Raw genomic sequence first — 24977 nt, forward strand, 5'->3', positions numbered from 1 at the left:
CAACGGGCTCTGTTCACTCTGCTGGCCCAGAGGGGAGGGACCCTCCATGGCTCTGTTGACGTTGTCGATATGAGGTCGGGCTGGCAAGCGTGCGACCGGGCCGTCCTCCTCACAAAAAACGTGGGAGTGGCGGCCATTTTGTGCCCGGACCTCGCTGCTGACTCTGATCCTCAGGAGGGAGGGGAGCCGGATTTTTGTCGTTTACCGCCTGACCTAAGCCCTATGGGATCTTCTGATGCTGATTCTGACCCTCCTCAGGGGACCCCTCCCCCCCCCCCCAGGGGTCCGGCAGAGCACATACTCCTTTTTCTCCAGAATTTGTGCTCCTTTTGTATAAATCTTTTTTAGCAAGCTTGGAGGTGCAGGAGGATCCCACTCTGGGCCCCCCATTGGCAAAAAATCACACGTTTGGTGATTAGCCAGTGTTCTGGCGTCCCAGACTTGCAGGGTACTACTAGGGTCAGGACTGTACCTGGTGGGTCGGACCTACCTGACCCTCCTCCTCCTCCCGCTCCGCTGCCCGATCCAGATGCCGACCTGGATTTTTCTCTTGATAATCCCCCCTTGGAGGGAGATGACCCCACGGGTTTTGAGGTTGTTTAAGAGATTGTTTAACTGGACCCGCTCATTCCTTTGGTTCTGGAGTGACTGGGGCACCAGGGCTTAAAGATGTCTCGTATGCCTGGGAATTCAGTCCCTGCTCCTGGTCTAAAATTCCAATGGCATCTGCTCCTGGCGTTAATTCAAAGGCTCTCCCAAAAAGATCGGAGATACGTGGTTGATTCGCATTAGAGACAGGAGTAGAAGTCACTGTTTTCCCTTTTCTCTTGGTGTGTGGCATCACCAAGACAAAAAAAAATCAACATGTGAAATAATTGAGTAAACCAAGTACCTTTAGTTGTTATATTCTTTTGGTCACAGTCCATTAAGCCAGGCTCCGTTGGCTGCCGATTTAATTGATGATATGATCCCCGAATCTCGTCGAATCCCGGCGAAGCCTGGCAAAGCCGCGCACCTAAGAGGCGCGCGTCTTTGGCGGATGTGCCGTTAAGACGCCTCTGTTATAGGCGTCTTTGAGGCTCCGCCCACCAACGTCCGAGTCCGGAAGTGGAGCAACAAGTCAGTCAGGCAGGCAGCGTTTCCTCCGCCCGAATCAGGAAACTCCGACAATAAAGAAACCAAACAGGTAATATTTAGTGGCAGCGGACTGCTGCTACCTGAAAGTAAGTTAGTCAAACAGCCGAAGTATTTGTTTAATATTTCCACCATTTCTTCATCTCTGTCCATACAGTGCTCCTTGTCACCTTTCAATTTCACCATACCACTTCAGGCCTCCCTTCTTTCTCTGATATATCTGAAAAATGTTTTGCCTCCTCTTTACCTCTTTGGCAAATCTTTCTTCTGCTTGACTTTTTGCTTTCCTGATTTCTTCTCTCTCAGTTTTAACAGAATTTCTTGGTTGTGTTCCTTTTTTGGTATCCTTTATACTTCTTGAATGCTGTTCTTTTGCCTTAAGTTTTTCAGCCACCTCCTTAGAGAACCAGATTGGTTTCCTTTTCCTCTTACTCTTCTTTACTTTACTAACATATTAGATTTGTTTCCTTTGTAATAGCTCCTTTTAATTTGGCCTACTGTTGTTCCACCTCACCCATTTTCTTACAGTCTTCCAGTTCTTCCTCTAGGTATCTCCTATGTTTCATGCCCTCCCTTTTGGTTTGGCTACATTGCACCAGACGTTTTCAAAGGTTATGGTGGTGAAAGGAAGGAATTTTTGTCCACCCCTATCTGGACGATTGGCTGATGATAACAAAGTCAGAGCAGGACAGCATAATAGTCACAAAAAGGGTGATTAAAATGGTGCAAGAGTTGGGTTGGATAATCAGCTTTTCAAAGAGCAGTTTGGAACTGTCTGACTGGAATATTTGGGAGCTCTGTTTGAAAAAACAAAGAATTTTGGAGCTGTGCCAACAGGTTCAGTCGCTGTCAACCAATGGTTTGGCATTTTCTACAGCTTCTTGGGTTGATGGAGGTGGCCTTAGATTTGGTACCTTGGGTGAGAACACACATATGAGGCTCCTGCAGAGAGCCTTACTGTCCAGATGGAATCCTCAGTCTCAGAATTACTCCATTCAGATACTGGTGCTGGATGTAGTCAAGAACAGTTTGCAGTGGTGGCTGTAGCATAAGAATCTGCTAATGGGTGTAAATCTCAAACCGCCTGTCTAGAATGGAAGTCTATCAGGTTAGGGAGCTTTGTCAAGATCAAGTTGCTCAAGGTCATTGGACTCTGTTGGAATCCAGGTGGCCTATCAATCATTTGGAGATCAGGGCCATTTATTTTGCACTCATGTATTTTGCTTCCCTGTTAAGAGATCAAGTGGTCAGAATTATGTCCAACAACACCTCAGCAGTGGCATACATGAATCATCAAGGGGGCACCAAGAGTCTGCAAGTTGCAAAGGAGGGGAATATTTTCCTGCACTGCGCAGAGAGGAATCTACTTTGCACATAGCAGAGAGTAGAGAAATGTATAAGCAGACTTTCTCGGCCATCATGTGATGGATCCAGGAGAGTGCTCCTTGTTGCAGACGGGTTTGATCAAATAGTGGTCAGATTGGGTCTATCGCAGGTGGACCTGATGGCAACTTTAAGAAATATAAAGGTTAGCAAATTCTTCAGTTGGAGAAGGAGAGTGTTGTGCATCTGGGCTCGATGCTCTGGTTCAGCATTTGCTGATGCAGGGAGTCCTGTACATCTTTCCCCCATAGCTGTTGATAGGAAGCGTAAATCAGAGGAGTTCAGGTTATCTAGGGCTAGTGATTCTGGTGGCTCCGGATTGGCCTAGGCGTCCCTGGCTTTCAGATCTGATGCGCTTACTGCACGGAGATCCTTTAAAACTTCATTGCCCAAAGTGATGTTGTTTCAGGGTCCAGTTCTTCACAAGGATCCGGGTTGGTTCTGCTTACAGATTGACCCTTGAGAGGGCAAGTCTAGTGAAAAAGAGATACTCGCAAAAGGCAGTGAACAGTCTTTTAAAGGCCGGGAAGTCTTCCACTTCTCTAGCATATGTCTGGATACAGAGAGTTTTTGAACAGTGGTGTATTAATAGGTGGTTGCATCTAAGTTGGCTTAATTGCCCATGATTCTTGAGTTTTTACATGATGGCCTTTCAAAGGGTTTGGCACTTAATTCTTTGAAGCTTCAAGTTGCTTCTATTGCTTGCTAACAGGGGTCGCATAATGGGTAAGCCTTTAACTTCTCATCTGAATGTAATGCATTTCTTCTGAGGAGTGAAGCATATCTAGCTTCCAGGTTTCCAGTTCCCTCCTAGGCTTTCAGTTTGGTTGTTGACCACCTTATCAGATGTGCACTTTGAGCCTATTAGACGCATATCTTTTAAATTGTTTATCTTGAAGGCAGTGTTTCTGGTGACTATCTGCTCAGCCAGAAAAATTTGAGTTGCAGGCTTTATCTTGCAGTGTATTTCTGCTTTTCTTGAAGGATATGGCTGAGATTTGTTCAGTGCTTTCCTTCGTTCCCAAGGTGGTTTCAGCCTCTTATGTCAATCAGTAGTTTGCTGCTGTTTAATAAACATTCAGATGAAGAAGAAAGTTCTGCTTTTTTGGGATGACAAACAGGTACTGCTAAGGTATCTGAAGGTTACTGATGCCATTAGAACATCTGATCATCTATTTAGTTTATTCGGAGACCCTCGAAAAGGGAAGGCTGCATCTAAGGCTTCCATAGTGTGCTGGATTAAGGAAGTAATCCAAGTGGCGTATGTGAGTAGCGGTGAGTACGTACTTGGTCAGATTAAGGTGCATTCTACTAGAGCACAGGTGGCTTCCTGAGTGGAGTTCTAGTCAGTTTCTCCACTGGATATTTGCAAAGCAGCAACTTGGTCTTCTCTGCTTACCTTTTTGAAACATCATTGGATCTGGTAACTCAGCAGGAAACTTCCTTTGCTGCTGAAGTGCTAAGAGATTGTTTGGCAGGGACCCACATTGTGCTTGGGTACATCCCATGTGTCTGTACTGATCTGACTAGATGATGAGGAAAGTGAAATTAGTTCTTACCTGATAATTTCCTTTCCTTGAGTTCAGTTAGACCAGTCCAGGGCCTTCCCTTTACTGGAAAAAGGAACCTGGACAGGACATTTGGAATGATCCATAATGGAAAATCTTATGTTCTTGTTACTGACACTATCTATGACATCCCTACATCTATAGGAACCTTTCCTTCTGCTTCCATCCTCCCTTAGCATTTCACTTCACCAAAAGGGCCAGACGTTATCCTCCACATCAGTGGTGTCTCTATTCAGTCATAATTTGGGAGGAAGGAGGTAAGCTAGGTGTGCAAGCCATAGTTATATTTCTACACATCATGCTCTCCCCCCACTGCAGTAATGTGCTGATAACAGAAGGCCTGTAGAGAGAGGCACAAGAAGGTGGCACTGATCCAGAAAAATACTGGGTCACACCCCAGAGAGAATACCAGAGAATGAAGAAGGTGTGATCATCTGGGACATTCCCATTCCAACTGATAAAAAAAAAACTTGGTGCCAGCAAACAAGATATAGTGATATGGGAGGGAAGTCTTGTGCCTATACAGGAAAGGACAGAATATCAATATAAATCATGCAGCTCCAGTTGTGTAACACACCCTGCATCCACAGAAACTCCCCCAACAGTGAATGCAGAGCAGAACAAGATTTTCACTTTACAACACAACATACAAAAAAATTCTGTTCAAATACTTTTGTCAGCACAAACTCCTTCCTGTGCCAGACACTTTAGGAAGTAACACACAACCCTGCAAAAAAAAGATACTTAGTACCTTTCCATATCATAATAGCACCAATCCTACCTATAGAAATGTAGCACTGAAATACTGCGCCAGGTCCTAGAACTGCAATGGACCTCCTATTGGGAAAACAGAACAAGCAGAAGTGCTACAGATCCCCTACACAGGATCTACATGTTAGCAGAATCCCTCACCTCACTCATATATGCAGGACACAAGCAGATCATCACTTAAGAAAAAGAGATTACAGTATGCAGACAAAAACTAAAAAAAGAAACCCTGAGAAACCAGACTCTGAGCAGTGAAACACTGACGGAAAAATAAAAAATGCATTTCCTCCTGTACTGAGTAACATACGGGCCGATACAGTAAAGTCCGCAGGAGAGCGGGCCAACGCACAGGCCACTCTCCTGTGCACGCAATTCACTATGCAAATTAGGCCCGGCGGTAAAAACAGGCAAAAGAAGGCGCTAGTGCTCTTTCACCCAATCTCTTGAGTCCCAAACTAAGTCCGTTCTATCTCCATTAGGGGTAGGAAGAAAAAATTTAATTTTGTTTTTGGGAGGTTGGTTTTCAACAAATTTCATTTCATCTAATGTTTACTTTGTTTATTTAGTTAAAAAAAAAAAAAGAAATAAACATAACACCCCCAAAACAAAAAAAGGAAACGGGGGCTCCCATGCCCCGCACTCATCCCTCCCACCTAAAAAAATGCCAGAGCCAGGATCCCCAGGGCCCTGCTTAACCAGTCTGGGAGGGAATCCAACACCAAGGCCTAGGCCCGCGGTATGTCGTCGCAATCTCGGCCTAGGCCTTAAGCAAGGCCCAGGCTTTGAGGCCTAGACCTGATGCCTGAGCCTAGGCAAGGGCCCAGGCCTGATGCCACCGCCCAGTCCAGAACCCATTCCTGATGCCAGAGCCTCAGCCTGGACCCAGACCTGTCACTGGGGCCTGGCCTGGAGGCCAGTTCCTGATGCCGGGGCCTCAGCCAAGGGTAAAGCCCAGGCCTGGCACCCAGGTCTCTGAAGTCTTTGGTTTTCTTTCTTCTTCAACAAAATTATGCTGTCTGTTTGGGAGGTGCCAGAGTTCTGGCGTATCCTTTCCAGCAGAGGGTGCCTTTTGATGTACGGCAGCTCTTTTCCTCCACCCTGCTCAGCAAACTCTGAGTTGGACCCCATCCTCTACCCCCTGCTCTCTCTGAGATCTGAAATGTCCTCTATGGCCCTTCTCTTGAAAATTTGGTGGAACCCTATTCCTGAATATTTATTTCTTCAGTGACTATTTCTTTGTTTTGAAAAATATTCTTCAACAGAATGTGGTGACATTCTTAGGACCAAAGTGTTTCTGTCATTCTGTCTGTTTTTAAAATGGTTAATACATCTGGCTTTTCATTTATAATAAGTTAATTATTTTTTCCATTTTGTTTTCAGTGTGACCCTTACATTAAAATAACATTGGCCAAAAAGGTGATTGAAGACAGAGATCATTATATTCCCAATACTCTCAACCCATCTTTTGGCAGGTGATTTGAACTTCCTGACAGGTTTTCTGCTGTACAAAATGATTTGTCCCTGAGGAGCTAGATGTTAATATGTTGTTTCCTTATTTAGAATGTATGAACTAAGTTGCTTCCTGCCTCAAGAAAAAGATTTGAAAATTGCAGTTTATGACTATGATGCACTTACACGGGATGAAAAAGTGGGAGAAACCATTATTGATCTGGAGAACCGCTTCCTTTCTCGGTTTGGATCCCACTGTGGTATTCCACAGCAGTACTGCATGTAAGTTTTCACCAAGTTTCCAATTAACAGTCTTATTCGACATGATTCGTTTTTGTTACTTAATCCATTCGCTTAGCAGAGAGTAGCTTGACACCTTTTCTGTGGCCATTAGCTGTGTACATAGCATCAAGAACAAGAGCAGTCATGTAGGAGGAGCCCAGAAGAAGGTTTGCCATCAGTCATTCTAGATGAAAGATGGTGCTTATAATTAAAACATGCATTATAGCAAGCAGTTGGAGAAAACTATTGCATGTGAGTTATGTAGCTTCTGTGGACATATTTTGGTGGCTGATTAATTTAAAATGGTTCACCAGATGGTTTGTTTAAAAGGCTTATATGAAAGTTGAAAATAAGTTCCATGTAATTGGGGTAAGCCATTTTCATGCAGTGTCTAAAATCCAAACTATGTTGCATTTTCTAACAGCTCTGGAATAAATCAGTGGCGTGATCAACTGAGACCTACCCAAATCTTACAAAATATTGCAAGGTTGAAAGGCTGTCCTCCCCCTGTTATCTCGGAGAATGGAAACAAGCTCAGTTTCTTAAGACAAGAGTATAATCTGGAAGAATTTGGTGAGATCTTTACAGAGAATTTTATGCTCAAACTGTCACTCCAGTGAGACTTGGTTATGGATATTACCATAATGACAGGCCTGGATTTCCACATAGGTTTACTAGGAGTGTATCTGGGACAGAAATATTCCTGCACCCTCCAGGCCAACAGGCCTCAAATTTTTCCCCACCCTGCACTGCAGACTTCCAGTCCTGGCCCCTTCTTCTTCCTAACTTCCTCCTCTCCCCCACACCATGACAGACCTCAGAGTTCCTCTAGGTCTGGTGGTGCTGTTATCAGGCAGTAAAGTGCAAAGATTGAGTTGTCCAATGGCCGTGTACTCACCAGGCACCGCAGTGTCCTTACCGCCTCTGTGCTTCCCTGTGGGAGAGACAGGACCTGCAAGCATGCAGCTGCAGGCTGACTCTGTCCCACTGCACTCACTGGCTGCTGATAACAGCACTGCTGGTTTGTAGGGGAGAGTAGCAGCAGTGGGAAGGAATGGATTTGAAGGACCATTGGAAGAATGTAGTGGGAATTAAATAGACTCTTAAATTTAAGTGTCTGATGGGGGGAGGGGGACTGTTTGTGAATCCAAGGTCTACAGGGGTTTGCCGGGAAATCTGAGATCTGCAGTAGGGAAGGAGAATTGAAGGTCCAGGATGCTGAAGGGTGCAGTGGGGGAGGGGGGAGTGAGATGGCACAACATCCACATTAACAAATGGCTAGGGGTGACATAAGTCGAAATCCATCACTCTGTTAACTGATAATATTCAATAAGAGGGATTAACAAATATTGTATGCTGTCAAGAGTGGTATTCACTAGGGATGTGCAAAAGAAAAAAATTCATTTCGTTTCGTTTTTCATTTCGCTGGGACCCAAATTTGTTTCATTAGTTTCATAGGGGGAAAAAACAATTCTTCCATTAGTTTAATTCGTTTTTCGCTTGCCATTAAAGTCAATGGGGGAAGTATTTGCAGCCTATTTTTGGCTGCAGAATTGGGGTTTTCTTATCAGTTCTGATGAAACTTCTGGGGAGCAATCATCAGAATGAGAAAAGAGCTCCAAGGTACTTAGACTGTGGCAAAGTGGCACCAAAGTGGCATGAATAGTCTAAGGCACTTTAAAGGGGCAAAGGGGGTACCAGGAGTGGCAAGAGTGCTTTAACAGAGGTGCAAAGCAGCAAAAACACACCACAGCTTCAAAAGAGAGCACCGATAACAGTTGCATGAACCCTCAAAGGCAGCACGACAGGCAAAGTGGTAAGACAAGTGGCATCAACATCCTACAGCACAATGAAGGGGGAACATAGCAAGCAGAAAGACTAGCACCAACACACTGAGGAACCATGATAGTGGCAAGAACACAAAAAGGAGTTGTGAGTCATCTGGTATATGGCAGTAAGGCAGAGTGGCAGAAAGTTGAAAGGGGCAAGACAGGCTGGCAGAGCGGAGGTAGTCTGGTCCCTGTGGTTTTAATAGGGGCAAGACAGGCTGGTAGAGCTGAGGTAGTCAGGTCACTGTGGTTTTGATAGGGGAAAGACGAGGCAAGACAAGACGAGCCTCAGCATGCGGCGTGATTGTCAACCGGGGCGTACTGTCCACCCAACCCGTCTTGAAACATGGACCAAGGACTCTAACACACATGCTATGACCTGAAACATGATGAACTATGCCTGGCTGGGGTGGAGCTGCTGCAGGTGCAGATCTTGGTGGTAGTAGCAAATATTCAAACAAGAGCCCCAGGGAGAGTTCCCTTTCCTTTGTGCAGGAAAGGACTCCCTAGAATGGGTTCGCCGCTAGAGTGTGGTGGTTCCGTTGGCATCTAATGAGCTCTCACTGGTCTTTTAAAATTTGATGGAGGTAGCAGATATACAAATGAGAATTTTGAAGGCCAAGGCCAAGGAGGTTTCCATGTGAACAGCAGTTCAACCATGGGTCAGCGGGTGTTAAGAGATAGGCAACACACGTGGAGAGTTCCTTTTCCTTTGTGCAGGAAAGGGCTCCCTGAAATGGCTTCACCCCAGAGTGGGGCCTGAGCCTTCAAAGTGTGGCGACGTAGAGGAGGTTTCCATGTGAACAGTGGTTCAACATGGGTCAGCGGGTGCTAAGAGAGAGGCTACACCCGAGGAGAGTTCCCTTTCCTTTGCGCAGGAAAGGGCTCCCTGGAATGGGTTTGCCCCCAAAAGTGTGGTGGTTCCATTGACATCTAGTGAATACCCAGAAGCTATTAACTGTACTTATGCACTTCAGCTGATGACAAAAGAAATTGAAGAGCTCTCAAAAATAAGAAAACTGCTACTGAAGTCCAAATCTACAATATCAACCTATGGTGATTTTGTACCCTACAGTGCCTCTGTAAACTATGAGAACACAGAGGATGAACAAGAGTACAACTACCACCAGTTTTCTATAGTAGTAGAAACATTAATGTTGGCACCAAGAAGGATTTAGGGAAAATGGCCCATATTATGATGGTCATGAAAACTATTGAGCATATGAAATATGCAAGCTCCAAACATCTTAAGTCAGCTTTTTATGTTCTTCCATTCCAAATGTTGCAAAACAGGAAAAAGAATATTCTGGAAAGAAGTGATGCACAAATACATGAAACTGAAATTAGAAATACTAGAACTAAACTCTTGACAGGCAGAGCAGGCACAGCGTTTGGGGTCAGGCCCATGTAGTGACGTAAGGGCTGGACAGTGGACAGACAGGCACAGTGTTTGGGGTTAGGCTCTTGTAGTAATGTAAGGGCTGGATGGACAGGCACAGCGTTTGAGGTCAGGCCCTTGTAGTGACTTAAGGGCTGGACAGTGGACAGACAAGCACAGTGTTTGGGGTCAGGCCCTTGTAGATACTGTGTCACTGACATTTGTGCTGGTGTCTCCTTTGCTTGGGTGGGCTGAGACTACTTGCCAGCTGCTTTCGCTGTAGCCCGTTCCAGAATAGATGATATTTTAGGGGCAACATGGCTTTGGCGTACTGAAGTGGAAGAGGAAGTACTAGCTGTCACTGACAGAGTGCTGCTCCTGCTTGGGCTTGCAATACTCTCTGAAGTGCCCGCTGTTTCCTCCTCTGCTTCATGCCTAATCTGTCTTGCCTATGGCGCTCCTGTTCACGGACGTTTACTAACAGCAGGTCCTTCACAAATGTGAGACAATCGGACTGTAGGGTGAGTTTCCCTTTAACACAGGAATCACAGACTGTGGCAAGCATGTATCTGCAGTCTTTTGTTAAAGGTCCTAATCTCTCTTGCACCTGCTTCTGCAAAAAGTCCAGACAATGCAGCACCTCTGCTATCATTCCCTCTTCCTGTTTAAAGCCCTCCAAATTTTCCTCCAGAAAATTAACTGTAGGGATGATGTCCGCCAAGGTGGCACTTCTGGAACTCATCTCCTCTGTGGCATCCTTGAAGGGCTGCAGGATTTTTACCGGCTGACTCATGACTAACCAATCATGATGCCCTAGGGGATTCTCCACACCTATGTCCATTTCCATAGAAAGTTCATGAAGGGGTGTCTGCTGCTCCACTAACCTCTGCAGCATCATATAGGTGGAATTCCACCGGGTGCCAATATCTTGAATGCTTGTGAGGCATCCTGAAATCAGTCTGCTTTTCACAGAGAACCTGCCACGCCTTCACACTTCTGTGGAAGTGTGCTGCTATGTTACTGCACTTGTGTATTAACATATGCAGGTATTCATTCTCTTGGTGATTGGACTCCAACCCCAGAGCTGACTTCACTACCAGGTGCAGAGTGTGTGCAAAACATCGGATGTTCTGAAAGCGCCCGTCTGTTATTGCCTTTACCATATTTGCACCATTGTCTGTGACAAAGAACCCTGCCTGAAGATTCCTGCCTCGCTGGTGTAGCTGCCAGCCCGCTAGCATCTGTCTGATGCATGCTAGAATATTGGCTGAGGTATGGGCCTCGTCCATCAGGTGGGTGTGCAATAAAGCCCACCTCCATCCTGATACTTACTCACTAATAGAGCTGCTGCCTACCCCTGCCTCAGCCAGGTCCCACCAGTGTGCTGTCAGGGAGAGGTAAGAGTGTGTAGCATTCATGGTGGGCCAGATATCGCAGGTGAAATACACACTCCCCTCTGCCTTAGCTAGAAGCGCTTGGATGGGATTTCGACACTGATTGTACAGGCTTGGGATGACCTTTCTGCTAAATGTGGTTCTGGAGGGGACTTTGTAATTTGGAACTAAGACCTTCAGCAAATGCTTGAAACCCACATTCTCTATTACCTGCAAGGGCTGGTCATCAAGGGCAATCATATCCCCAATGCTCCTGGTTACAACTTTTGAGGCTGCCTGCCTCCTTCCCCGGGATAGCGTTACCAAACACCACCCTATTTCCTCCATGGTGGGTTGTTGCTTCTGATACATGGCAAGGGGCTGCTGGCCTGCCACCTGACTGCTAGAAGGGGCTGAGGGGATGGGATGACTCTGCTCCTTTTCAACCACTTTATGCTGCCTGGAAAAAGGGGTTCCCTGACTGGTACTGCCCCCATCCCCAGATGTCAGTACTGTTGGGTGTTGGTTCTGCATATGATGAATCATGCCAAAATTAGTTAATGCCCCATTTGCTTGCCTCTGCTAATAGCCCTGGCATAGTAATTACACTGAGCAAAACGCGGGTCCTCCGTCACTTTAAAGTGGCTCCAGATCACATATTTCTTTCATGATCCCTTCTCTATAGCCTTCGGGGTGGATGCTGGCACTGGAGTTGAAGTAGTGGGTGCACCCTGAGAAGCAATGCCAGGGGCATCAGTCACACTCTGTGCCTGCGCTGACTGCTCTTCCTCCTCATCATCATCAGTTTTGTCTCTCCTCTCCAGCACTGAAGTGGAGGCTAAGACAGAACTAACTATTCCTCCTAAACCTTCTTCAGCTATTAATTCTTCCATTTCTGATGATGAGAATACCATATAAGATGATTCTTCATCGGAATCAGAAGCAGTGTCTGTGCTACATTGTCAGTGCTAACTAGAGTCTGCTGTCACACTGCTGCTTTTGGGTCTTGCCCTTTTGTCTTGCATGACTCAGCCTCCCTCACCTCCAAAACAACAGGGTCAAAAACAGATGGTGGCGTTGCATCATCTTTAAATTTCAGTTTTTTCCGCATGGAACTGCCTGCCCCTCCAGAGATTTTAGATTAGAACAGCTCCATTTTTAACTTTAATGGGGGACTGGCACTGCCTTTTGAAGTGCCTCCTCTGCCAGTCCCAATCACTCGTCTACCTTTCCCCGACATCATGGATTTAATGTCACTGCCTACTAGGGATTTCAATTAAAAGAATTATTTTTTTGTTGGTGAATGAACACCTCTCTACCAATATAAGTGAGTGTGGAAAACTACACACACACACACATATACATACACACATACACATATACATACACACATACACACACACACACACATACACATATACATACACACATACACACACACACATATACACACAAACATATACACACATATACACATACACTACACCTGAGACTGCTGTATGTGCGCACACAAACATTTAAACTGCAGATGCCTACTGGGGACTTGGATTAAAAGAACACTGCTGTACCAATATATGCGAGTGTGGAAAACTAGTACACACACACACACATACATTGCAGTGCAGTGCTTGTTGTTTGAAAATACCAACTCCCAGACAGCAACTGCAACTCTCACACTATCTCCCACCCATACCACCCAAGCCCTGCCTGCAACCTACCCCAGGGGGGTAAGATCAGCAGCAAAATGCCACTGCTGACAGCTTGTCTCAGTGAGAGAGACAGAGAGCCAGTCTGTGATCAATAAGAAAAAAAAAAGTGCAGTAAAAAAAAAAAAGCCTGGCTGGCACAGCAGCAAAAACAAACAAATATCTTTTCAATGGAATATTCTATCAAAGTAGCAAGCATTAGGCAATAGCAATTGAATATAGATTTGAGACACTCAGAGACTACCTCTGAGTATAGCAAGCTGAAACTCCTGAGACAAAAGCCGAGAAGAAACTGTGTGGGCACCTCGTGCTTTGCTTATTTAAGGTAGAAATGCAGCAGGAACAGCATCACAGAGCACTGAGAGCAGCGATTGGCTGAATTAGAAAAAAAATGCTTCACTCTGATGCGTTGGCATTCTGGTCTCCTTGCCAACCTGTCCGACCCACTCTATGACAGGGCTGTGAGGTCACTTATGACTCACAGGAAAGGGCTGGTTGTTGCTATAGTGGATACTCCCACATGGCCTTCTACTATTTCAAACGGCCGCTAAAGCACGGTGAACCAAAAGAATGAAACTAATATGATATGTTTCATTCGTGGGAGATTGCCATGCGTTTTGTGGACCCACGCATCAAATGAAAAGGGACCTATTAGTTGTGGATTGCACATTCGTTGAAAACGAATGCACATTTATTTATTTATTTATTTATTTATTTATTTATTTAAAGGATTTATATACTGGAAGTTCCTGTATAATATACATATCACCCCGGTTTACAAGGAACAGTAACTATCGCTTCATTTAGCGGTTTACATTGAACATATTAAACAAAAAACAAATTAGTATATATTGCTAAAAAGTTAATAAATAACAGTTAATAAATAACATGCGAGTTAATAAATAAATAACATGGTTATGTTTGTCAACAAGATTATATGTATATATGATTATATGATGAATCCATAATATTCACCAGAAAACATGACAGCAAGTACAGTGGCTCAACATTAAAGAATCATAAACCATTATTTGCCTCAATCACGTAGCTGAAATGTTTGGAATGCATCATTATATGTTACTACCTGTTCGTAGGTTGTATTTATCTGGTTAAACTACACACCTATTCTGTCTGCACTGTTTCTGGTTCCCTTGACACAGGCATGCTGCTATTGAAATACTGTGTTATCGAGGTTATGCTTTTTAGGTTTAAGTTTAGAATTTGTTCCTAGCCCTGCATAATAAGAACATAAGAAATTGCCATGCTAGGGCAGACCAATGGTCCATCAAGCCCAGCATCCTGTTTCCAACAGAGGCCAAACCAGGCCACAAGAACCTGGCAATTACTCAAACACTAAGAAGATCCCATGCTACTGATGCAATTAATAGCAGTGGCTATTCCCTAAGTAAACCTGATTAATAGCTGTTAATGGACTTCTCCTCCAAGAACTTATCCAAACCTTTTTTGAACCCAGCTACACTAACTGCACTAACCACATCCTCTGGCAAAAAATTCCAGAACTTTATTGTGCATTGAGTGAAAAAGAATTTTCTCCGATTAGTCTTAAATGTGCTACTTGCTAACTTCATGGCATGCCCCCTAGTCCTTCTATTATTCGAAAGTGTAAATAACCGATTCACATCTACTCGTTCAAGACCTCTCATAATCTTAAAGACCTCTATCATATCCCCCCTCAGCCATCTCTTCTCCAAGTACTGTACAAATAAAATAAGTAATAATTTTTTTAACTTTATTGCTAGAATGCAGTCAATGTTTTTTTTTCTTTTTAAGCTGAGGCCATGATTAAAGTATTGAATGCTGGAATGTATACAGTACCTGTTACCTTAACCACATAAATGCAATGTGTGAATAGCTGCTAATATAAGAGGTGGATTTACCCAGTTTGATGCTAGAAAGGAAACCTTGGTGAGTAGCTATATGGGCAGGCCAGCAAATTAAAAAAAAAAAAAAATCGATATTCTCCAAGGGCAGGCAGAAATGTTACCCTCAAGCATGGGCAATGTCATTGGAGGGAGTGCAGGTTGGAGCTGAGACTAAACAGCTATAAAAGCACTCTAATATGCCTTGCTGAGCATGTGCCATGATGTCCATCTGGGCCCCCTCCCAGTCTGTGAAGCCCAGCAATCATTTTCTTAAGCTCTTTGGTTTTTCCCCTCACATGAGGTAACATTTTTAAAATAGATACTATATGGCTGCTCCTGGTTCAGGTCAGTATTTTTAATATAGGAGTCCCTTAGTTAGGTTTTTTTCATAGTTTTCTTTTTATACGTCCACACTCTGCACAGCCTAGAGCATTGGGGAACCTTTTATTTTGTCAAAAATTTGCTCTCCTGATTTTTCTGCAGCTGCTTTTCAATTTATGTCCCAAAAATGTCGGCATTGAAAGGCCCAGAAGCTACACAAAACACTGGGGGGCAGATTTTAAATGCCCTGCGCGCGTAAATCCGGCCGGATTTATGCGCGCAGGGCCCTCGCGCGCTGGCGTGCCTATTTTGCATAGGCCGCCGGCGCACACAGAGCCCCGGGATGCGCGTAAGTCCCGGGGTTTTTTAAAGGGGGCGGGAGGGGGCGTGGCCGAATGACTCGGCGTTTCGGGGGCGGCGACACGGGCGTGGTTTTGGCCCGGGGGCATTCCGGGGGCGTGGCCGCGGCCTCCGGACCAGCCCCCGGGACCGGAACATGGAGCGGGGCAGCCGGCCGACGCGCGCAGATTATCGTCTGCTTTTCGCAGGCGTAAATCGTGGAATAAAGGTAAGGGGGGGTTTAGATAGGGCCGGGGTGGTGGGTTAGGTAGGGGAAGGTGGGGGGGAGGGTGAAGGAAAGTTCCCTCTGAAGCCGCTCCGAAATCGGAGCGGCCTCGGAGGGAACAGGCAGCATGCACTGGGCTCGGCGCGCGCAGGTTGTACAAATGTGCACCCCCTTGCATGCGCCGACCCTGGATTTTATAAGATACGCGCGGCTACATGCGTATCTTATAAAATCAAGCGTACTTTTGTTTGCGCCTGGTGCGCAAACAAAAGTACTGCGATCGCGCAATTTTTTAAAATCTACCCTTGGTAGTGCATCAAGGAAACACCGATCTTCATCAGAATTGAATAATAGTAAGGGCTAGGGAGGCAGAACATCCACTATCTCTCCCCACCTGATGAAAGCCAAAGATTCTGCTTCTTCGGTACCAGCATCAGCAGATTCGGTATCGATGCATCGAGCAAAGGTGAAGAAACATCAACATCATTTCCCATCAATATGCGATACCAGAAGCAGGGAGATATTAATATCGGAAAGTGTTACAAGATGCCCGAGTGAGAGATATACAGATCACACACACGGCGCCCAACATACACAAACACACAGATACACTTTAATATAATATACAAAGTATATAGTAATAAAATACAGCTTTATTTACAGCACACATACTTCATTTCCCATGACTATAATACATACCAAATCAGCATCCTGCCACTCATCAGGTCAGGGAACCTCAGTGCGACCGAAAAACAGCATCAGGTTGGGGAACCCCAATGTGACCGAAAAACAGGAGCACACAGCTAATCAGCATCCTGCCACTCATCAGGTCGGGGAACCCCAGTGCGACCGAAAAACAGGAGCACACAGCTTCAACGGGAAAGATCCTGTGCCACTCGTCAGTGCACAGGTGACGTTCTGGGCTCGCACTGGAGAACCCCGAACTTTATAGGGCTCTGTAAACAAGTGTATGTGCAGATAAGTGAGCCTGAGAACTTCCCGTTTCAGGAGAGGACTGCTGGCCATGCATCCCTCTTCTTGCTAAGTCAGACACAAACCAGCTACTCTTTTGCACAACAGCTTGCTTTAGCCCTGCTGACGCAGCTTTTTGCTTAAAAAATATGTTTTCCAAGCTTAAAAAGTGACAGGACAGCATAATGTTTGTTCTGAGAGCACTTTTTAACCCATCGTATTACATTCCACCCATTGCTCTCAGGACAAATTACATATGGTCTCTTCAATGCACCTTTCTAATCCACGCTCGTGTTACTAAAGCAGAATACATGTTCTTAATCTTATAGATAACATATACATACAAAAAGTAGTATTATTAGTACTAAAACTATTAAAATGGAGTGAATTACCTAATTCAAAAAATTAGTAGCTTTTGGTGAAGTGCCAGTAAAAAATATCCCATCAACTATGGGCAGTATCTGATTCAGTTTTAGCTGCTAATTTGATAACTTATCCTGAGTAATAATGGCTTGAGCTTTGTTGCCATCATGGACTGATTAATCAAGCTAACATAATGTTACAATGTATAAAGTACCTTAACTAAAGAAGAAAATCGCAGTCTATTAGACTATTGTTCTCTCTCTCCTCTTTACACTACAAATGCTTGTGAAAATAACAGCTTCCCTCCCTCTGAGTTCTTATCAGTTTTCAGAAACAGCTGTGCGGCCTTCAAACTAGTATGTGTTTGGGTGAAAACTCTGAATCCATTCGACCTCTCTAACATATTCCACCACTGGATTCAGAGTTTTCACACTGACACCTGCTGGATGAAAAGTTTCCTAATCTATATTTATTTTGATGTCAGCATTAATCACAGATTGTGTATTACTTGTTGGATATATACATGCATGTTCTTATGTTCTTAATAAATACTGGTCCCCTTAGGGCTAGCAAAAATGAAAGACCAGGGCTACTACCATATTTGCAAGAAAAACTAAATCCATCAACTCATTGCTCCCTGTGTGCAATTGGTCAGAATACCTTTATCAAGAATACCTAGGCCCCATCTAAGCTGCATGGCCCTGGAGTTTAACTGACACAGAGATCTGCCCAATTTAAAACATTAGCAAGGCATGCCTCTGGCCTGCCAGGAGTGTCCACAGTGATTGGTCTCAGTATCTTCTGCCATCCGTTGCGATCTCCATGCTGCTTGTTGTATGTGGTTGGCCTCTCTGACTTCTGGGGGACACCCAGCTCATCAGGATATATATATAGGCCAACGTTCATTGATTATCCAGTATCAGGCCTACTGTGCTCAGTAGAGCCTGCGTCCACATGCGCAGTTATTTGGGTGCCTCTCCACCCCTCGATGAAGTATTATCTCAGGTCTTTGCTCAACGACCTCTCCCACTGGCAGCATGCAGCCTGCTAATCTCCTTATCTTTTAGGTATCTGGAACAGTTAAACTCAGGTGTAGTACATACTCCCCCCACCCCCTGGTGGTGCAAAAGAAGAAAAAAACAAAAGCCAACAACAAAAAATTCCTGTTTCGAAAATCTATTCTAGTTCTTTCTACAAAAGGAAAAAGTACTATCTGAACCACTAACAGAGAAGAGCAACTATGGAGCAATAAATCTGCATCAGTTCAGACTGTATCATTAATATGAGAATCAAAATAGCATCTGCAAGCACAACAGTGTGACTAGATATTAGCTAAGTGTATCATAATCACATTTCATCATGATAATCAGTTATTACATTTCAAAGAGATATGCATGTTGCTTAAAAACAGTGTCTAAATAATGCCACCCCCATGGAATAAGGAAATTCTGAGCATTTCAGTCCATAAAATGAAAGATGTCTTCTGTGGCAAAGGGTAGGATGATTTCAAGTGATGAGGTCGATGACAAATGATGAGTACAATTCTCATGGCACAGCACTTTGGAAGCTGTCTTGAAGTACAGACTCTGCACTCTCATCACTAATTCAGATGTTTGTGTTTATGGATTAATACCTGATATGAGATGAATAAAAACCGAAATTAAGTAAATAAACTCTACAATAAACATAGATAACTTCTTGTATGTAATAATCCCTATATACACTATTCATATGGATATCCAGTATTGTTTTGTCATAGTTCAAAGAAACAGCTACATAATGTCTAATCCCTTCTTTGTTTCTCCACTTTCCTATAAAGTAAGACACAATATTCAGAGAAAAGCAACCCAGATGTTTAGTCATCAATTCACTCAAACTGTACATAAACCCCAAAAGGTGGAAGGAGGAAAAGGGGAAGAAAAAGAAAACAAAAAAACCACCCCACAGTACCCCCTTACTTGCAAGTAAATAAAATTTAACAGGGGAAAAAAAAGGAGGAAGAGGGAAGAAAAAAGAAAAAATTCAATTATCATCCCTTAGCATATTATACTTTAGAAGATTATTTAAAACATTTTGTCCATTAAACTTTAGCAGTGACTGCTTCACTTAAACTTTAGCAGTGACTGCTTCACTTAAACTACAAAGATTCACTTCAGGTCCCACATGCCAAAACCTACCAACATAAATCCTACAGTCTCAGAGCTTTCTCCTCAGCAGGTCCAACTCTTTGGAACTCTATCCCACCTGACTTGAGACAAGAACCATGCACTCTAACATTTAGGAAAAGACTAAAAACTTGGCTTTTTAAAAAAGCGTTCCCAGCCCTTGATTAAAACCTCCACACATCAGCACATTCTCTTATTCAAAAATTTGGATTGAAATAAAAACCCACCAACTTCACACTCATACACAGCACCATATGTACTTCCTTCACAACCGCATCATATATATTCATTTTTGCTATATTCTATATACACAATATTATAATATATATATATTAATTGATGCAATTGGCTGAAATGTAAATATTTCTTTGTTCAGTTTCTCCCCTTTCCAGATCCTAGTTAATTTTCCCTGTTTTATTGTAACTTTCTCACATCCATAATATTGTTTTCTGTATTTGAAGTTTGAATGGGGAATATTGTTTATTATGTTACTCTCTGCCTTACACACATTGTTAATTGTAAACCGGGTTGATGTGATTCCAGTCATGAAATTCGGTATAATAAAAATAATAAATAAATAAATAAATGATGTCAGAAGCTATTGTTTATTCACTGCACTTTTCTATAGCCAGTAAACTCTGTCTTCATCTATACACAATGTAAAATGTACAACACATAATGACACACAAACAGAACACATAATGACAAAGAACCACAAACAGAAAACAATTATTGAACATTAGAGCTCAAAAAGTAGGCCTTTTAAAAGTAAAAAGAAATAAAAAAAATCTTTGGATCCAAAATTAAGCAAAAATCAGAATTTTTAAAACAGATCTGTTCAAAAAGCAAAACAAAATCTAGGAGAGAGAAAAAAAACAAACCTCAGATTTTACACTTTGTCCTGTACAGCAGCTTTTATTCTTGTAAATCTGTAAAAGAAAAATCTCACATACAAAGAGAGGTTAATTTTAATCTTTTAAATCACATTACAAAATATTAAATGGCTAGCTATAAGTAACTGAGCTACACCATTAAAGTAGAAAACCACTACTTTGATTAATTTCTAACTAAAAGATTCTGATTGCTTAATCACAGAAACCAGAATTTGTGTACATTCCTTCAAACTTGGTCATGCGAGATAGAAGGAAGAGAGGAGAAAAAAAAAATTTACGAGACAGATCTCTCCCTGCTTCTACAAAATCTTTTTGCTAAACCTATAGCTGCACAATTAACCTAATTTAAAGTTTGTAATATTTTATCAGATGAGGCCAGATACCCCACTGTTTAAGTAAGTATTGGGTGTGCCACATAGAGAGTAGAAGGAATGGGGTCAGGCACTCCCAACTTAATCTGTGGGCCTGCTGGGAGGGGAAGGTAAATACTGAAAGTAAAATCCATGATTTGTGACAATTTTTTGCTGTATGTCCTTTTCTCCTGCATCGAGAACAAATGCTACAAAACTTCTAACTAAATACAGGCCTTCCCTTTAACGTCCTGTCACAGATGCATGCAGTGGCGACATTCTCACTCCCTCCTCTCTTCTGGATCATTTGCTCCCCTGTTCGCAGTGGTCTTTATATTACCTTCTTTTTCATTCTCATAATCAGAGGAGGATTTGGATTTACGGTATTCCTAAAGGATTTCTAACTCTTCTTCTTTATCAGGTAACTATTTAGACAGGTAATTTCAGACTTTAAAGCTTCATTCCGAGTACTAGCAATTTTTAGCTTCTCAGTTAAATCAGTCTCACACTGCTCATAGCGTTGTCTATCTTCTGCTAACTGGGCAGAAAAGAAATTCTCCAGTTTTAGCCAGTTACTGTTTTCTTGTCTCAACATCTGTCGACATCTTAAGGTGTTGTGACCAAACACTCCTAATATTTAACAGTAGCCATATTAAGGCTGTGCTCTGCTTACTCTTATTTTTGAGCATTGTGGCATGGATATACTTAGAAATCTTAATTTCTAATTCATCAAAAGAATTTAAGTCTGCTGCAACATTAGAATCCCATGGGTTCTTCCCATATACTGCTGCTGCAATCTCCAAAAAGTGCTTTCTCTTTGTTTCTGCTTTTAATTCTAGTTTAGAGTCCTTGTGATTCTTAACAAATTACACCTTCTGTTGCCACATAATGCTAAAGTTAAATACACACAGAATATTCTGTACTCAATAGGTTTTCTTATGCACTATTCTACTTTCTGCAGATTTCTGCTGGACGGTCCCAACATAAACAAATCAGCCCTTCACACTAAAAGATGAAGGGATACACAGACACAAATTAAAGGCTCATATAAAACTTTCAGCTTTGATTCCCAGTTTTCATATAGCATTTTATATGGTTTATTCTCCCATCCCGGGATATCCAGGAAGTCTTTTACCCCACTAGCTTCACTTTTTTTTTAATTTTTATTTACAAGATAAATACATTTTATATTGCTTATTTATATGTTACACTACACTAATTTCCTTTCACTTTCTGTGTAGCCTGGCTCACTGCACCACGTTGTATTTTTTTTTCGCCCGAACGGCTGCCTTCTCTGACACCACTTGATATTTGTTCCCTTTATCTTTACAAAGCTGCAACTGACATTGCAACACCACTCTATCCTGCCTTAACTTCTCTAATTCTTCTTGGGCTGCTGCTAGTTGCTACTGTAACTCATTAACCCTTAAGTGAGCTTTCCTATACCCGGTAAGAAGTATCCATCCCTGCCGGGCAATGCATGCCATTTCTTTCCCTGCAACTACAGGGACTCGTAAAACATCCACCATCTCATGGGGTTCGATGCCCACTTTTCTATCCCAATTTTCACACAAACCAGTATTACATCCCCAGTCATTGGCCATCAAGGAGTAGGGTACATCTTCCTAGCCGGGAATTTCTATTTGGGCTTTCACTTCCTCCCCTTCAGATTCTTTACTTCCTTTCTTACCAGTTTTTCTTTTGAACAACGGCATTCTGCTCTGCCCTTTTCTTACACAAAAGAATCCTGTTCGTGATGCCAAATGTTACAGGATGCCCGAGTGAGAGATATACAGACCACACACACGGCGCCCAACACACAAACACACACACTCGTATTCACTATAATATAATATACAAAATATACAGTAATAAAATACAACTTTATTTACAGTACCCATACTTCATTTCCCGTGACTATAATACATACCAAATCAGCATCCTGCCACTCATTAGGTCGGGGAACCCCAACGTGATCGAAAAACAGGAGCACACAGCTAATCCGCATCCTGCCACTCATCAGGTCGGGGAACCCCGGTGCGACCAAAAAACAGGAACACACAGCTTCAAAGGGAAAGATCCTGCGCCACTCGTCAGTGCACAGGTGAGGCTCCGGGCTCGCACTGGAGAACCCCGAACTTTTATAGAGCTCTGTAAACAAGTGTATATGCAGACAAGCGAGCCTGAGAACTTCCCATTTCAGGAGAGGACTGCTGGCCATACATCCCTCTTCCTGCTAGGTCAGACATAAACCAGCTACTCTTTTGCACAACAGCTTGCTTTAGCCCTGCTGACACAGCTTTTTATTTAAAAAATAAGTTTCCCAAGCTTAAAAAGTGACAGGACAGCATAATGTTTGTTCTGAGAGCACTTTTTAACCCATCGTATTACAGAAAGTATCCTCACAGAGTGGGCTGCTCATCCTCAAGACAGTTTGACAGATCGCAATAATCTTCCGGGTGCAAAGGTACAGCCACAGATGATACTCTGTGTCCTAGGAAGATAATTCAACCACCATTCCAACCACCATTCCTGCTTCCCAGATAATTTTGGCATATGCAATTTTTGAGAAAAATTTTTTAGAGAAGGATCCAGGAAGCAGTAAATTTCCAATGTATCGGGAAAGAAGCTCCACCAGTGTGCTGAGTATCAGAGACTAGGCCCCAACAGTGTGGGGGAACCCTCACTGAGACCTTGACTGCTAGGTAGGTGCAGACTTGGAGAACTCCTGCACTATATTCCTCGATGGAGGGTGGCCATTCATGATTACTTTAATTTCCATTTAGTGAATGCTAGTACTTGAAAGCCTGTAGTGAATTACAAGACACATAAATGCAAACTTCATAAAATCATCAGTAAAACCCACTCACCCTAGCCCACCAAAAGTACCCATACATTGATCAATACATGACATAGTAGCTCACCATACCACAGCAAATCAAACTACCACTTAATAAGTTCCATTAAGAAGAACATTGTTGGAATAACCAGGCCTTGACCTGTTTATGAAAAACCAAGTAATCCTTCAGCCGTCTAACTCCTGCAGGATGATTATTCCATAACACAGGGGCCAAAACAGAAAAAGCTTGGTATCCTGTCTTCTGAAAACAAATTGATCTGGCTGAGGAGAGCTTTAGTAGATTACACTGAAAGGAACACAAATTGTACATAAGTAAATAACTCCACTTTTCATGTAAACATACAGGGCCCTCCTCTTTTGGAACTTTGAACATCAGTGTCTCAACAATAAACATATACTGAGTCATAATTGGCAGCTAGTGTAAATTTATTACTATAGGGGCAACTTGATGCTTACATTTGAACCCTCTTACCATTCTGGCTGCTATATTTTGTACCAGTAGCAACCTCTGTATATCCTCCTGTGGTAACCCCATCAAAATTAAGTTGCTAATCTTGCTTTAATCAGGTCATGTATATCGGCCACTAAATTCTGCATAGGTAGGAGTGCAGTTGATGCATCATACATAAGTAGCCAAAGCACATCTTCACCAATGTTGTAACATGTGGGCAGCACCTGAGCCCTGAATCACATGTAACTCTTAGGTTTAGTACTGTAATGATAAAAGGGAGAGCAACATCACCAATGTGGACTTTAAAAGCTGGATAAAGTTCATTTTTCCCCACCCATAATACTCCCAATTTCATTATATTAAGCTTTGCCTTATTAACTCACAACCACTGAGCTACCTGACTGAAGCCTCTATTGATTATGATATCCTTTTCATCCACACCTTCCTTGGATCTGTGTAACAATGACAGTTCAGACCTGCCTTCTTTGGCACATTTGTATAATGGTGTCATGAAGATAATTTTACAGATAAGGAGATAGGGCAGATCCTTGCAGGACACCACACCTTAAGACACATTGATTGGAGTAAAAGACCCCGAACTTAACTCATTGGCTTTTTCCAACCAAATAAGACATATGCTAATTAACATATTGTGTTTCCATGTCCTATTTAGAGGATAGCTTCTTAGAAGATTTGGGATATAATGGGTTAATAGCCACACAACCAAGTCCAATAGGAGATAACTAGCCCTATCCTAACTCATCTCCAAAAAGCTGTCTCACCTTTTGCAGCTGCTCAAAACAGGCGCAGGTTGCACGTGCCGGCAGCACGCAATTCTCCAACACAGCAGTAAATGGCTGCTGTGCTGGGGGCCTCTAGCCCTGCCCTGGCCCTTTCTCGAAGCCCCGGGACTTACACATGTGTGGCCGGGCCTTTTAAAATAAGCCTGGCGCACGTAGGGCTTTTAAAATCTGGCCCTTAGAAAATAGCCACTGTTATTACTAGCAACAGTAACATGGTATAGACTTAGTTTTTGGGTACTTGCCAGGTTCTGATGGCCTGGATTGGCCACTGTTGGAGACAGGATGCTGGGCTTGATGGACCTTTGGTCTGACCCAGTATGACATGTTCTTATCATGTACAGACACAGAATTAAAATTATACACCATTAAATGCTCAAAGCTATGAAACTATAACTAGCATCACAGAAGACAACAGTTCCAGCACTTAGAAGAACATCAACTCCCGGATCTCATAGAGGCGGGTCTACACCTTAGTAAATGG

At 43.0% G+C, this 24977-nt stretch overlaps 1 protein-coding gene and 1 long non-coding RNA gene across 2 annotated transcripts in view; one reads left to right on the forward strand and one right to left on the reverse strand.

Annotated features, from left to right (window-relative positions):
* The window catches only part of MYOF (myoferlin), a 386224-nt gene that overhangs the window by 316450 nt on the left and 44797 nt on the right, over positions 1 to 24977 (forward strand). Inside the window, 3 exon segments of the mRNA XM_029609901.1 lie at positions 6234 to 6325; positions 6414 to 6584; positions 7009 to 7157. Coding sequence (XP_029465761.1) covers positions 6234 to 6325; positions 6414 to 6584; positions 7009 to 7157 — 412 coding nt within the window.
* Positions 16327 to 22623, reverse strand: LOC115095772. The gene is made up of 3 exons (XR_003857865.1): positions 22313 to 22623; positions 20021 to 20083; positions 16327 to 18607 (listed from the first exon to the last, which is right to left on the reverse strand). It is a non-coding gene; the product is annotated as an uncharacterized LOC115095772 (long non-coding RNA).

This window comes from Rhinatrema bivittatum, chromosome 7 (genome assembly GCF_901001135.1).
Source record: "Rhinatrema bivittatum chromosome 7, aRhiBiv1.1, whole genome shotgun sequence".
Lineage (NCBI taxonomy): Eukaryota > Metazoa > Chordata > Amphibia > Gymnophiona > Rhinatrematidae > Rhinatrema > Rhinatrema bivittatum.